At 47.6% G+C, this 14,944-nt stretch overlaps 2 protein-coding genes across 2 annotated transcripts; both read right to left on the reverse strand.

Annotated features, from left to right (window-relative positions):
* Window positions 1-549: 549 nt before the first annotated feature.
* TGAM01_v202616 (methionine permease) lies at window positions 550-2,363 on the reverse strand (the record flags this gene model as incomplete). Its single annotated transcript, XM_018805059.1, has 3 exons — window positions 550-685; window positions 746-1,143; window positions 1,239-2,363. 3 exons carry the CDS (start codon window positions 2,361-2,363, stop codon window positions 550-552), a joined length of 1,659 nt encoding a protein of 552 aa, XP_018661783.1.
* A 5,292-nt stretch (window positions 2,364-7,655) lies between these two features.
* On the reverse strand, window positions 7,656-9,280 carry TGAM01_v202617 (hypothetical protein; the record flags this gene model as incomplete). The annotated part of the gene is made up of 3 exons (XM_018805060.1): window positions 7,656-7,911; window positions 7,976-8,219; window positions 8,377-9,280. 3 exons carry the CDS (start codon window positions 9,278-9,280, stop codon window positions 7,656-7,658), a joined length of 1,404 nt encoding a protein of 467 aa, XP_018661784.1.
* Between the last annotated feature and the right edge of the window lie 5,664 nt (window positions 9,281-14,944).

The raw sequence follows: 14,944 nt of genomic DNA on the forward strand, positions 1-14,944 counted from the left end.
GATTAGTTGCAACGTTTTCCCCTCAATTGTCTGGTCCGAGGTAACTTGATTTGAAATCCGTATTGTGAACTTTACATTCATCGTTCGACCCGATCGAGGCGTAAGAGCGTCGGACAGCTGCCAGATCTCGGAAATAGGGTAGATGTGATGTGTCAAATAGAGTTTAAGCGAAATAAGTGATATCAACATGGTATTACAAATTCTAGTTCTTCCAAAGCTTACGTACTACAGCTCGTCTTACAAACCTATGTGATGGAAGGATGATGGATGGGATCATCGGAGATCATCGGTTTAATGAGAAAGCAGCTGAGTTTGCATCTACACTACTCATTTTGTACCAAATTTCATTCGTTTCATAATTTGCAGACATACATCTTTCGGTTAATCAATGCTATTCGATAGTGAAAAACAGCTGCTCTGGCCTGCCATGACACAGCTCTAGATCTTGGGCTCAGCTTATAGTCTTAAACCCAAAAATATGGGAACTGAAACTTCTCCTCTAATATACACCCATCTACAATTCCCGAGATAAGCGAAGATATGGCTAATTCAGTCGTATTTGTGCACGAGTCGTGTAATAGCCGTCCCGTCACCAAGAACTTCCGTCTCTTCTTCCAGCGTGTAGCCTCTCCACTTGGGCAAAAGAATCGTCCAGACGTACCAGTATAGAACACCGGCCACAATCCTAGTATAGAGTATTAGTTTCCATATAGTTTTTTGGTATTGAACTGAGAACTTGACTTACGTGCTCATCCCCACCACTGCATAAGTTGCGTACCAAAGTCCTCCGGAGGGTCTGTCTTTCGGAGGGAAGAATGGCGCCGCAAGAAGTGCAAAGCTCAAGAGAGCTCGAGCTACAATGGTAAATAGCCATGCTTTATAAGGCCGTTTCAAGTCAGGCCGCTTGAATCGCAACCAAATAAGACCAACGCCCAAAGCAAGGCTAAAGACTTGACCTGGATAGCCTTCCACGTCGAGGATGAAGGAGAATGCTTCTGAAGTTGGTGGTAACACAATGACCAATAATGAGGGGACAAAGTTGACCATAAGGCCTCCTAAAGGCGAATTGAAGGGCTTTGTAGATGCCAGGATTTCTGAGTAAGGCAGAAAGCCCTGCCTGGCAATCTCCTGCTTTAATCGGGCCTAATGATGATACGAGTTAGCTAAAGGGCCTCCACAGCAAACAGGCTTCTTTATGTGATGACTTAAGAATAGAACAAGAACTCGTCAAAGCTTACCATTGCAAATGCGACAACAAAAACATTTCCCACCGCACAGAGAGCAACAGCCAGGGGCAAAATAGTTTTACCCACTTGCTCACCAAAAACACGCCGAAAGAAGAGCGCCGCAATGAGTTCTCCGCTTCCCTTGATTTCATCAACAGGAATCACGATGAAGTACGCGATGTTGATGAGTGTGTACATGGCGCAAGATGTAACCAGTGCAGTCAACGTTACGGAACGCAGGGTCCGTACGGGATCTTTAACCTCGTTCAGCACGTTGCTGATGTTGTCCAGTCCAGCATAAGAGTAGAACACTTTGAATAACCCCGTCGAAATGACGCCCCAGTTCCAAACACTGTCATCCCACAGGTGATCCCATGACAAGGGGTTGCCGCCCGATGAGGTATCTAGTGTCGGCCGGAAAAGTACGACGTAGAGGCCAGAGAAAATCATGAAGATGACGATGCCAATCTTGACCCAGCCGAGGAAATCCTGTATCTTGATGCCCGCCTTGGGAGCTAGCCCGTGAGTCGCCGTCACAACCACCAGCAGAGCAGTGGCCACTAATTTCGCTGCCCAGCCACTTGCATTTTCCACTCCAAAAGCAAAGAATACGTAGCGGCTGAAGATGATGCAGTTGCTGGATGTAAACCCGAGGAATACCGCGTTGATGGCGACTAATGTAGTTGCAAAGAACCGTGGGTATCTATATGTGAATTCAAGGTAGACCTTCATGCCTCCAGACCGCGGCAGCATGCATCCATACTCGAGGGATACGGACAGACCAGCAGCTGCAACAAGCGTGCCAACAATCCATAGTAATAGTGACAGTCCAGGGCTTCCAACTTGCTGCAGAATAGCTCCAGGTGTGGCAAAGATGCCGCTACCGATGACTCTAGATATCACAATAATGTAGGCGCTCTGCCAGCTTAGTGTTCGGCCTAGGGCAGATGTCTCTGGTAGCACATCGTCTTCGATAGCTCGTGATGGCTGAATCTCGCCGCCGGCATTCTCTGTTTCGCTCAACGTCGCTGTCGTATCATATTTGTTGTCATCAGGTCCCGCAGGTAAGGGACTTGGAGAAGCTTGAAGCAGTGGTTGCCGCTCTCCTATATCGTCGCTGCTATCATGGCCAGCCATGGTGTATGCTTTGTCACCGCAGTGGGCTTGAAAGTTGAGCTTGAGTAGATATTATAGCGAGCAAAGTAAATAAAAGAAAGAATGGCCTTTTCTTTTCATTCTCTTCTTATCAGGCACAAAAACGCAAAAAGGAACGCTCTACTGCCCAACGGCCTGTTCGGATTGTCAACAACACCCATTGCTACCCAGAGCCATATTTACGGCGCTGATAAAGCTAGAGAGGCAATGTACTCTGTCATCCCGGAGATCCCATGCCATCCAGGGCCAGCATGACATACACACGAGACGCGTCCTCGTCAGCCAAAACGTTTATTGCGCGATTGGTTCCATTAATAAGGCAGACAAGGCCGCCCGTGGCCAGTCGTTGAGACACCCAAATTCCATGGCGCGAATCTCAGGCGCTCGCACGCCATCGACTTATTGCCGCAGATAGGAGGTAAGCACTTGGGCGCTGCTTAGCCTTTCTGCTAGCGATGGAGAAAGTGCTTAAATTCTAGCGATGCTATCTTTAATGATAACATGTCTGCGGAGTATACTATCATTCTTTGCCAGTTGTTGACATGCGTCATAGTAGTACAGGGTATATAGTTCCAATGCGCGACATTGAATTGCTGCACGCTCTTAAGTTGAACCCCAGATCCGCTTCCCTACTAATTTTCTCGACGGCATTGTCTCACTTGTAGCACGCTTGCTACTAAAATTCTAAAGAGGCTCGCAATTATTAGCTCAGGGGAACTGAAAGCCAATTACATACTCAGTTTACATGGGTAGCTCAGAGTTTCAACTAGCTGGCTTTGTCAACTGCGCCTCCTTTTCAGCCATCCGCCTTATTATAAATCAAGAATAATTCAGGCCAGGCTTGCACATTGTCTGAGTTTATGCATTCTGTTTCAAAGTGCAATGACTTATATATCGTCGCATTTTATGAAAAAAGCACCACTCTATTCTATATGGCCTTTTCAATGAGTACATTGCTTCATCCAAGCGTAAAATGAGCCTTCTAAAACACTATAACATCATATCTTAGGCGTAAAATGATGTGCATTTGAAGCTCGTAAACTGCCCATCTATTTGCGGACTAAACACAACACTGTCTGCCTCACAGGCATTTGCTACTTCTCCATGAGATCCCGGACAACAAGGAGACAGTACTTTTCAGAGTTCGATTCATAAACCAGAGATCGCAATCTCTCTAGGGTAGCGCCTTACCCACTTCAATGCCCAAAACGTGGAGTTGCTACGGGCGATCTCCCGACCGATCTGATCACGATGAGATCGGAAGCTGAATAGTAATACACTAAACCACAGGACCACTCCAGACCGACTGCCTCATAAATTAGCCCTGCAACTATATCTCATTTGGTTGGCCTTATAAGAACTAGTGTTTTATATATCAGCCCCCCAAAGAAAATCGAATGATTCTCTACTTGTCTAGATACGCATTTCACTGGTGTTTCATTTGAGGCTAGCTACAAATCCGACGCAATTTGCCTCTTCAGCCCCTTCAACTGATGGTCCTAATCCACACGAAAGGTCTCGGCCCTCTGTCTGCCAAGGAAGGGAAAGAAGCCGGAAAGTCCACGACAGTCTCCCTTTTTCCGGATGGCTGTCATGTATCGAGCCGCCACACCCCTCCTCCATGAGTTCTGTATTCTACACCTTCAAGATCCACAATTGACGCCGGTTGGGCACGAGCTGAAAACTGTTCAAAGATCCTCAGCCTATCATTACGGTACTGCAGTGGCCGTGTTATCGGTGACTTGAAGCGGTGTGCTGTCGGTGATCCTTGATCCTTGCGTCGGCTTGATTGGCTTGGATCGTGGACGGGACGGGACGGGCTATGCGTGGCCACACGGTGAAAGGCTTTCTTTATGTTACAGTACCTTGCGGTTAATTCTAGCTACTTTTGCGAATATATATATATATATCCTATTTGTATCCTATATTTGAGTGTGCTTTTGATCTACCCAAGGTCCTATATTGGGATAATCATTCCCAGGTTATACTCGAATATGTGCTTTGTGAAATTGAAGCAAACGTAGGAACCACAGATAGCTGTATATCAAGATTTAAGGAAGTGGAGATAGCGATTGTGGCAATCAGTGAAAGTAATGGATCAAAGTGAAACCCTACAAGTGACATGCATGTACCGATGTGTGTTTCTAAACACACTCCTCATCCATGTGTCGGGTATGCCCGCCCATAGTGCTTCGGTCGATAAGTAAGGGGGCGTATCCTTGGCCTCTAGTCTTGAGACCTCCCTGAATTTTAGAACCAGTACCCGGAAAAACAGCCAATACTACTCGTAATATGATGATGCTCACGCCCTTGCTTGGTATAAATGACCCTTGTCCAGCTGAATTGAAGTGTCTGGGTATTCTGTGGCTGCAGCGGGAAACAAAATAGTACAACGGGCTATAGTACTACAGTAGAGTATAGTGCTTAAGCATGACGTATTGTTCGTCTATTTGAACATCAGGATCCCGGGAGGATGTGATATGTCATCTGGCCGTTCCGTGCATATTGTATGTACTCTGACAGGTTGGTCTATGGAAGCATTCTAGCTTGGATTCCAGCGAGGCTACTTCAAAATATGTTTATTATTCGTTATCTGAGTATGCGGAACATATCAAGCGGGAGCACAGACCCACGCCTTGGTTGAGTCGTAGTAGCAGCGATGCTGTAGCCGATGAGACAACAAACCGAGATAACAGCCCGAGACAACAATCCAAGACAGGAATCCAATACAACAATATTGGATGGTGTGAACGTATAAAGAGAAAAGAGACAGCTTTTGTAATACTGTATCATGCTTATTTTGTGAATTTTGGCTGTCATCGAGTATAATTATAGTACGTATATATACTGCTCCTTGCAGATAGGTGGTAGGATACCTGCCTTATTTGTTCAAACTTACGCTACTTGTTTCACCCTGTTGATGCTGCCCCTGCCAAACATCTAGGTCTCAATTTGCCTAGTTTCCGAGAACCATGTTTAATTTGGGGGCTGATTTCTCCTGTATAAATTAATTTACGCGCAAGTCTTGTTGCCTCTTCTCGGCACTGGGCTTGTGCTTCGTTTCTCAGGTTTCAACAATTCCGCGGAGATGTGCCACTGTGCATATACGTAAGCGTGCTTCGACTTTCCATGCAGTTCGATTCATACTCTCTTTTGCTATGTTACATTAACGCTGCCCAGAGCCTTGCAAAGTGAAATCGTATACTTTCTTTACTGTTGCTTTTGCACGCGTATATCTTACACTAGAACTAGCAGATGCATACATATTTCGAAGCTGGGGCATGAGTGATACAGAAGCTAGCACACATGCTACAAGCGACGGAAATATCTTTCAAAAGAGGTCTTGTTAGTGAAATTACTCCACGAAAGAAACAGCAGGGTGTCAAAGTTGCCTGGAATGATACATCGAGTTAACAGGCTACAAAGCAATGCAGCCAATAACACTGCGCTTATTGCCGGAGCCACCTCCGTATTTTTCAGGGTTGTTGGAATGTCGGCATCCTTGTACGTCACCCGTCAAAGCTGAAAATCTGCAAATTGTCCAAAACATCCTTGATTTTACGCACACACATATCCCAGCAACGTATTAATACGCACATTAACCTTTGCTCTGCAACTGTGTTTGCGTTGAGCCCAGAGTATTGTAACTTCAGTAGGCGTTGTCAAACTGGTCAACATTTCTATTCAAGTAGCTTGTGAAGAACAGCCACGGTTTCGTAACTGGTTTTCACTTTATACCAGTGTTAAGTAGGACATGTTTCATTATCAAGCTACCTTTTGGCATCGCCTGGCTCAGGTAGCAGTCCATGGTGGTAGCGAGGCAAAGCGGTTAGAAAAAAATCCACCGTGAGGAGGTGATAGATGGAACGGCCAATTGCAAAAGTCTGCGGTAAATCAATAAAGGTCACGCCTGGTCAGTATAAAAAGGAAAGAGAAAAACTAAACGCGATCGTCAAACACCCTTGCTCCCACCAATGCCACACTAAACACCTATGCTGAGTCGCAATATCTGTATGGCAGTGATATACCGTTACACTCATTTCCGTACGACTTTTCAGCTCGTCGCTTAACTGAAATCTCATTTCCTCTTGCGGAATATGAATGAGAGCCACCGTTGCTCCCCCGCTCACAATGAAGATATGATAGTGAGATAATGGTAATAAGTCACGTCTTGTAGCGTAGCGCTAGCAATACCAAAACCCATGTGCCATTATTCATGTCACATCTACGGTGGCGCCAAGGGTAAGCAGCGCACCTGTAGACAAAACCAATTTTTACGATTTTAGAAAAGGTCACATAGAACACACATCGAACAATTGCTACTACTAATGGGTAGCTGATGGGTATAACGCCAATTAGCTTCATCAAATCTCACAACAGTGCTTGATGCAATCTTTAAGTGAGACGGCATCGATTGAACAGCCTGATGTCACTGAACGAACTAGATACCCCTGACTTTAGCAGATATATCAGCTCGCAAGTACCAAGCCTAAAAGCACTTGGAGCTACTTTTAAAAAGCAATTCTGCCTGCAGCACAGCATCTGGATGTCTTGATTCGTTCTCGCTTTTAGCACTGCTATCAAAGCTCCATGACCAAGCCTCGACAGACGGCCTACTCTGAGACAATAGTCCCAAAAAAAGACAAACGCAACACCCCGTTATGGGGCAAGGAGGTTCCTTCGCTCCAGACGACCGGGCGCTTTGGACGGCCGCAAAACATCTACCCGACGCTTTTTGAACGCCTACCAACAGAAAGGCCGTCGATTGACGACATCATGCGGAATAATCAGTATCAGACGACAAAAAAGAAAAGGCATCCAATAGCGCCGCCCATTTGGGCCTAGCCAAAGTCATCATCCATGCATATTCGTGAAAATTACAAAGTGTTTAGATCCAATCGCCGCCGCCGATTCATAGCAACCTGGCATATTCTCAGCATCGAAATTTGCGCCGGGTCTTCGGTGCGGCATGCGATCCTGGCTGCAGCCCAACCCGCCGTCTCAATGCCGCTTTGGCGAATTATGTCTCGATCGTATATCAACGCCTACCGTTGGTTTAGGAAATTCGTCAAGATGGAACAGATAACATATCAAAAGCAGTGACTACAACAAGGATGTAAACACTCGTGTATACCGTATATCCATTAACTTATACCCATTCCCTATGCCGCTAACCCTGTCTAAGCCCACCGGCATTTCTTGTACCCTGCCGGGCTCTGTCTAAATCTAACTGCGTGTTTTCCACCACCGGTTTCCTGTACTTGTTCGTACCGCCTACGAAATCCATTGCTGTAAGTCTCCGACAACTTGATAGGTCGGATTGGCAGAGCGTCCATCACCGCCTTTCTGATCCCACGCCCAGCGGTCCGCATAGTCCGCACCAAGGAGGCCATGTAGCATGTCCGCGATGTAGTCGCCAATCACTGGCAAGAATTTCCAACCGTGAAACGAGCCGCCAGTAGCCACGTATAAGCCATCAGAGTGAGGGTGAGGCGTGATGAGGAAATCATGAGTCGGTGTAGAGGCATCCCTGGAAGACTTTTGTGTAAATACATGTACTTGCGAAGGACTGCGGCGGAAAATGTGATGCTTACCAGCAGATACGGTATGACTCAATGGAGAGATTTTCGACTTCCTTGCCATACAAACCATCAAATGTCATCCTGGCACGCTCTTTGAAGAAGGGCACAAAGTCTGGGCCCGTCCACGTGTTGTAGGCTGACACCTCGGGAGCCATTGACATCTTCTCGCCGGTGATGGGGTTGTTGACGTAGTTGGTAAAGCACATATCACAGTTGAACTTTATGGTGCCATCTTTAAGGATTGACATGCCCTCGCCTGCATTTGTATGGTCAGCAGATGTTTCCCGCGCTCGTGTGAATAGGATATCCATGGGCCCAGGAGTGTAATCCTTGTATCCCGGTTTCCTATCCTAGGAAGTGGAGAACGGGAGGAGGGGAGGGAAGGTTATTGGCAATTCTCGATAAAAACGCACCTTTAACTTCTGGGAGGCAGTTCTTCAGCACAGGGACACCGGCAAACTTTTCCTTCTGCTCGCCATGTAGTTTGGAGCAGAAGCTGATGGCACCTGTTGCAACCAGTCGGTCACCAATATGGAGATTCTTGTTCTCAGGAGCGCTCTGGACCAGGAGAGAGCCTGTCCTGGCACCGGTGCAAAGCAAGGTCTTGTCGGCTCGCAGGGTCTGGCCGTTGGCGAGCTCGATCCCCACGCACTGGCCGTTGGGGCCGAGATCGAGAGACTTCATCTCGCCCACGACGTACTCAACCCCCAAGTCCACCGCAGCTTGCATAACGGCCTCCAGAGCCTTGTCTGCTTCCGCATACCCCACTGTGGGGTTGAACAAGATCTTGTCCAAGGTACCGAAGCGTGCTGTAGCATAAACCCCGTTCCAGCGTTTCCGCACTTCGTCAACCGATAAGAACTCTGCGTCGTTGGCAACACCGGCAGCCTTGTAAGACGCAATGCTCTTTTCGCCAAAGTCGGATGCATCGGCTCTTAGCATGCCAACCTCGTGGTACCAGGGGCTGTAGAGCTTGTCGGCACGCCACATGGGCATAGCCTTCATGAGCATCTGCATGTAGAGCTTGTCTGGGTAATCATCCCGCACGATCTTGTTGATATCGTGTGAGGCGGCTCTGGGGTTCGGGTAGGGGGCGGTATCAACAATAGTGACCTTGATACCTCCCTTCTTAGCGAGGCTAAGAGCGGTGGCAGCACCGAAGTTTCCCGCACCAACAATGATAACTGAAGAAACGTCACTATGTAGGGAAGAGTTTGACGAAACAGGTGACGTTGGCTCAGTGTCCGTTGCCAGCTGTGGTGACGAGGGAAAAGATCTTGACTTGAGGGCCTCAGACATGGTTGTAGAGATTTGCATTTTGGACAGTATCAGTCCTTGTGTGGTATAAGCTTATACCGGCAATCCAAGATATGGAGATGGAATTAGACGAGAAGATGATATTTCAAACAAAAGTATAAACAGCAATGTGATACATGAGACGTCTTGGGAGTTCTCAACCTTCTTCTGGACGACGAAGTGCTCACTCTGACTTGTTTAAGAGGTTGAGTCCATTTTAGAAGAGGCAATGGCTTGAACTTTATACTCGGAGCTTTCAGGCACAACATCAGGCAAACGAGGGTCTAATTGTGGGCAGGAAACTCAAAATTGACAATTTACATAAAAGTCAGAGGGAAAAAATGAACAACAAAAAAAAGCAAAGAGCCAGGATCCACACAAGAGCAAGTGGTGTGTTGATGCCCTCGCACTTGCGGACACACCCTAGCAAGGAACGAATGTAGGGAATCCATGCTATCGGGGAGTCAGCTGGCCATAGCCCAACGATATCGGGAACCGTAGTAAAGTGATTGACGTGTCGAGAACAGGCCCAGAGAGTTTCTCCAAGCTGTGGCTCAAGGTTCACCCCCAACTCTGCGTGGGGATAAATCCCGGATGCACACAAGCAAGGAAGCGAGATCCCAAAGCGGCAGAAAAATAGAACTAACAGCTGCCGATCCGAAGAAGGGGGAAAAGAGTCGTATGAGGCGTATGCCCTGATGGCGCGTTAATGGACCTACAATGGCGAAGCCGAGGCCACCGCCTGGGCAGCACCTGAGTCTATCTCCCAAAGACCGGGGCTTGTACGAACAGGAGATAGTTCCAAAGGTAGGGAGGAACTAGGTAGAGAGGCAAGTGAACCTTGCTCCGGCTGGCGGAAGCGGGAGCTGGAGCTGGAGGGTCGCATCGGCGGATATATGAGGACTGAAAGCAGAGCAAAGAGGTGAATGGAGGCAGTAATAGAGCGGAACTAGACGACAAGAGGCCTGTCGGGGACTCAGTTCTAATGGGGGCGTGTAGTTAGTTAGCGCTGTGTAATGCTGGTATCAGTTGACGCGGATGCAGATAGACATCAGCTCTGCTCTCTAGGAGAGAGAAAAAGGAAAAGCAAAAGAGACAGACACTAGGAGTAAGAAAAAAAAAGGAGCAGGGGGATAGAGAGATTTCGATCGATCCCCAAGACGGCCTAGACAGGTACCTCCCGTTTACGTGTAAGCTTGAGGCTAAATGGTGCCAGCAGCAGGTTACCTGCAGCCGCCAATGCCTACATGTATGTATATGGTGTTACTAAAATATGGAACTCGCATGCAGTCGATGGCCTCTATTCTACCCGTGCCTGTATGTACGACGACGTACATTGTGCGGAAGCCGAGCTAGGCGCCGTCAAAGGCCACGAGCTGCGCCAAGTTTGAGTGTCGGATATTGGTACTGTGGTGTGTGCTTGTCGTTTGTGGGCGAGCAGTAATACGGGCACACACAGACCAGGACCGGCGTCGTCTGCTAGCAGTAGTGGAGACTCCAAACCTGGAAGCAATTAAAAGCTCAATGACACAGTTCTGACAGCAGGGCCTTGTACCTATAATCTCTGTTCTACCGCAGGGCCCCAGTACATGTAAGTAAAGACTCGCCAACACAGCTGCTGCCTCTCGACGCACTTAGATGGCCGAAGGCGTCCGCATACATGATACACGAATACACAGACAGTGTATGATGTGTATTCTATTCCGATCTGCTTTCTTTTTCCCATCATCGGAGCACACCCCGGGCGAGTCAACCATAGCAAGAGTCCATGTACCGAGATGCTTCACTAGTGTCTTGTCTGATCCGTGTCGTCCTAACCCAGTTCTGCTATGAGATAATCCTTTTGCCTTTTATCAGCTGGTTTCCGAGACATCAAGTTGTAGCACTACAACTGCTAGCAGCAGTTGCAGTTAGTAAGTAGTACATGTCTGGCGGCTGCGGTGGAGACGGGCCAAAAGTGCGACTCCAGGCAAACTCAATCTCCTTGTTGTCTCTTTTCTCCCGATTTCCTATTTTCGATGCTCGCCCCTCGTCCCCTTTTGTTCCCACGCCCCATCTCCCATCTAGCGATCGCCCCAAACCAAAAACCAAGCTTCGGCCCCATCAGCCCCTCCCCCCTAGGGGATCCATTGTCTCTGCCATCACTGTACAAGTAAGTAATCTTTCTCCACAGCTTGCATGCATGGTCGTCGTACCCGCTCAACTGCTGTGATCCCGCTGTGGCGCTGTGGATACTCCTGAGCACGTCCTGACCTCGGTAGGCCTGAATCCTGATTGATATTGTTTAGCATAGGATGGGTAGTGTTGGAAGAGGACGTTGCACGGTCTGTTGAGAGGACAGGAAACTGGTATCCGAGAGCACGCGTAGCCGGGCAATAGACAGCGGGTGTTGCCTTGCATGTAGTATATGTATGTTGGTTGTGCGTTCTGCAGCAGCAAGCTAGCGGTACCGGTGTAGAAGTGAGTGTGCATTGGGGCGCCTCGTTATTCGCAACAAAAAGACATGGGGCTCAGTCTAAGCTGACCAGCCCCGGAACTCGCTGAAGGAGAGTGATGAGCCTCTCCAGCTGCTACTGGCTACTCTGTGGCCAACGTGTTGGTTGTATCCAACTTCAACCAACAAAGCGAGTAATAGAGCGCCCGTTTGCTAGCGTTGGCCACAGTTTTGGCTCCGCTTCTCAATATCAATTGCAGAAACCTCATGTCGTCTTGCAGTCGGTGAATCAAAGCGTCGTGACACGGCTGTGTGCTGAGGCTACATGTAGTCTCCAATCCCAGACAGGATAATGCTTCCGTGCTGAATTGAGGTAAAACAAAAGAGACAAAAGAAACAGAGGTATGGGGGCAACCTATGAGGTTCTAGTTTCTCCTCTTGAGTTTCATTCCTTTCTTCCTAGTGCTCATCAACGCACTCTAGACCCGCACCGATCATGAGCCACGTGCCACGGTATCTTTCGAAATTCATTCGCTCTGAATATGGCCGATACGGGCAGAGCCCGTGGGTCTAGTACGCTTCGAGATGGTGGTCTGTCGAGCCATGAGTACATATAGTTGGGTACCGATGTCGTCTTAAGAGAGATGTAGAGGTGTTGTAATATGACAGCATTGAGATATGTATCCCTGACGCTGTGTTGTTCTGTTCTGATTGGAGCCTGTTATCCGAAGGAGAGAAGAGGAGAAGTTCCACTGCACCCTAGTATTGATAAAAGGAGTTATTTTTTTCTCACGAGAACTCGGTCGACCAGCTTCGGTGCCACAGCCTCGACCTGCATCATGACGCCATCTGCCACATAGTAGAGACCCGGTGCTCTGGACATGACATGTTACTTGCATAGCCGTCGAAGTTGAGGCCTCGTGCGCGCCATACCATGAATTTGGGGTGAGAATCTGCTGTACAAAGGTTGTCACTGTCGACATGCCGAAGACATATCGACCGAATTCGGCGTTTAGCAAGAGTCTAAACATGATTGAATGCTGCTTCCCCTCTTCCTGTGGTTGGCGTTTGTCTTCATTCGTGGCTATTCCATTATTTGGTATCGATCGCTATTCGGCAGTCACAAGTTGCTCTCGTATAGTCTAGTTCAGTAATCATTAGTTAGCTATACTTCTCTGAATTGTCGAGTCTCTAGGGAAGACGAGAGAAGAAGTGGGTTACCATAAGCTGCTCCAGATTTAGTATACACGAGCGGTCATTTTGATTGTAATCGTTGGTAACCTTCTTATCAACTGTTATCAACAATAGGCCAGGCCACAATCAACGTATATTGTTTCCACAAACCGTATGTCAATCATAGGCAATAGAGGCATCTTGGCTGCCTCGTCCTCCACATATAACCGCGTATGTCTTTGGGCATATTTCGTGTATCCAATCAAAGAAACTTTGCTACTTGTTTTTCAACGCAAAGTAAAGAGGATGCAGAGAAAGGTCATTGTCTCAGAGTAATCAGTAGCCTGTCGTCCTGGTAACCAACCCTTGGACGGAATGTAGAGGATAGAATAGCTTAGCCATTATGGTTTTGGATATGTTTGGCCTGTTGTTTGTATCGCCATGTGGTTTTCGACGCTCCAACTGCTTTGTGTGGTGTTTTCAACTGCATTGGAGGTACTTTCAGCACATCAGAAAAGTGCATATTACATTGATCACGTTGCAGTGTGGAAGATACTCTTTGCACGAGTCCAGGATTCATCCATCCACCTGTGCCCCCCACGCAATCGGCTGTTAAGGCCTTGAACTCGGTGCATTGCTTCACGAGCTCGTCAACAGCACGCACAAGTGCTGAGATGCAGCATTTGAGCGGCTCTCGTACCTGTACCTGGGCACTTATGCATGCAGACACACTCAGGTGCATACAGATCCACCCGGCTCGCAGACTTTGCTGTCATTGCGCCTACACCATATGCACACGACAGCTAGCTTCACGCTCTCATTTGCTGAACAAATTGGCGTCCTTCACCGGTCAAGAAAAATGATCTGCTGCCATACTCAAAATGCTACCATTCATGCAACGTGCAATGCACAGCGTACAGAGTGCAGCATGCAGCGCAGTCGGTGGCGAGGGCCGCGTGACCTTGCAGTTTGCTTCTCATTCTAATTTCCTCTCAATAATAGAAACTAATATGCCGAGGAAAAAAAAAAGCAGGCATCTGATATCAGCAACGAATATGCATGAATGCTCGCGGCAATCTTGGCACTTCGCGGCATCTTTGCCCGACAGACAGATGTGGGGGTTCACCCATGCAACAGCCGACACGATTTTACTATATCCGGCCTCTAGATCGAGAATCATGAGACCATTTGGATATAAACGAGGCTCGGATGGCAAACATTAGGCATACATTGGGATGAGATGGCGTTGAGAACGCTGCCCAACACTCAATCTCTTACACTCAATTTCCCTTTTCAGATGCCTTCTCCGAACGGCGTTGAAGCACTAAGAAAATCTTGCTTTTCGTCAGAATGCGGCATGTAGTAATTTTGGAAACTAGGATTCCGGGAATACGGCCAGACCAATTGTAATCCCAGATGCTATTGGAGCCCGATGAATGTAGCAGCTCCTCAGGTAGCATCCGAAACACTCTTTTCGATCACCCTGGCCAGGTCTACATTCTCAGTATAATTTCGCCCCCAAACTTCGGACCCGGGTGAGCCCGACCAGGTTTTCACCCTGCATCTACGGAATAAGCAAGGGAGAGAAACAAGGGCGTAGCAGCAGAGGATCTAGACAGCTAAGACAAAGAGGTTGTTACTATTGCTAGTACTAACAGTAATAATGCTACCTAAAAATCTACTGCTCTTTTCGGAACGGCTATCGCTAAAGAACAGGCATGGCAGATCCCAGAGTTCAGCTCTCCAGGGTGCTTAAACACTGTATGCGGAGCAGTTGCCCCTTGAGCAAATTAAACGCCCGCTACTTTTCCCTTTCCGATCATTTTGCATCCCTTTGGTTGTTAGTCCCAAAAGTCCTGTTTTGTAGTCCATCGTGTATCCTCGTATAACCCAGAAGTTGTGCTTTTTCCATCCTATTGCTAAACCCGATTCAAGCAAAGAACAACAGCGCTAAATAAGGAAAAAAAAAAAAGAAAAAGAAAAATACCGCCACTCCGAGCTGAAATCCGAGCTGAAAAAAAAAACAGGAAAAGGAAAAAGAAATGAAAGCAATAGTAAGCAAAAGCAAAGAAAAAAAC

This window comes from Trichoderma gamsii, assembly GCF_001481775.2.
Source record: "Trichoderma gamsii strain T6085 chromosome Unknown Scaffold_6.2, whole genome shotgun sequence".
NCBI lineage: Eukaryota > Fungi > Ascomycota > Sordariomycetes > Hypocreales > Hypocreaceae > Trichoderma > Trichoderma gamsii.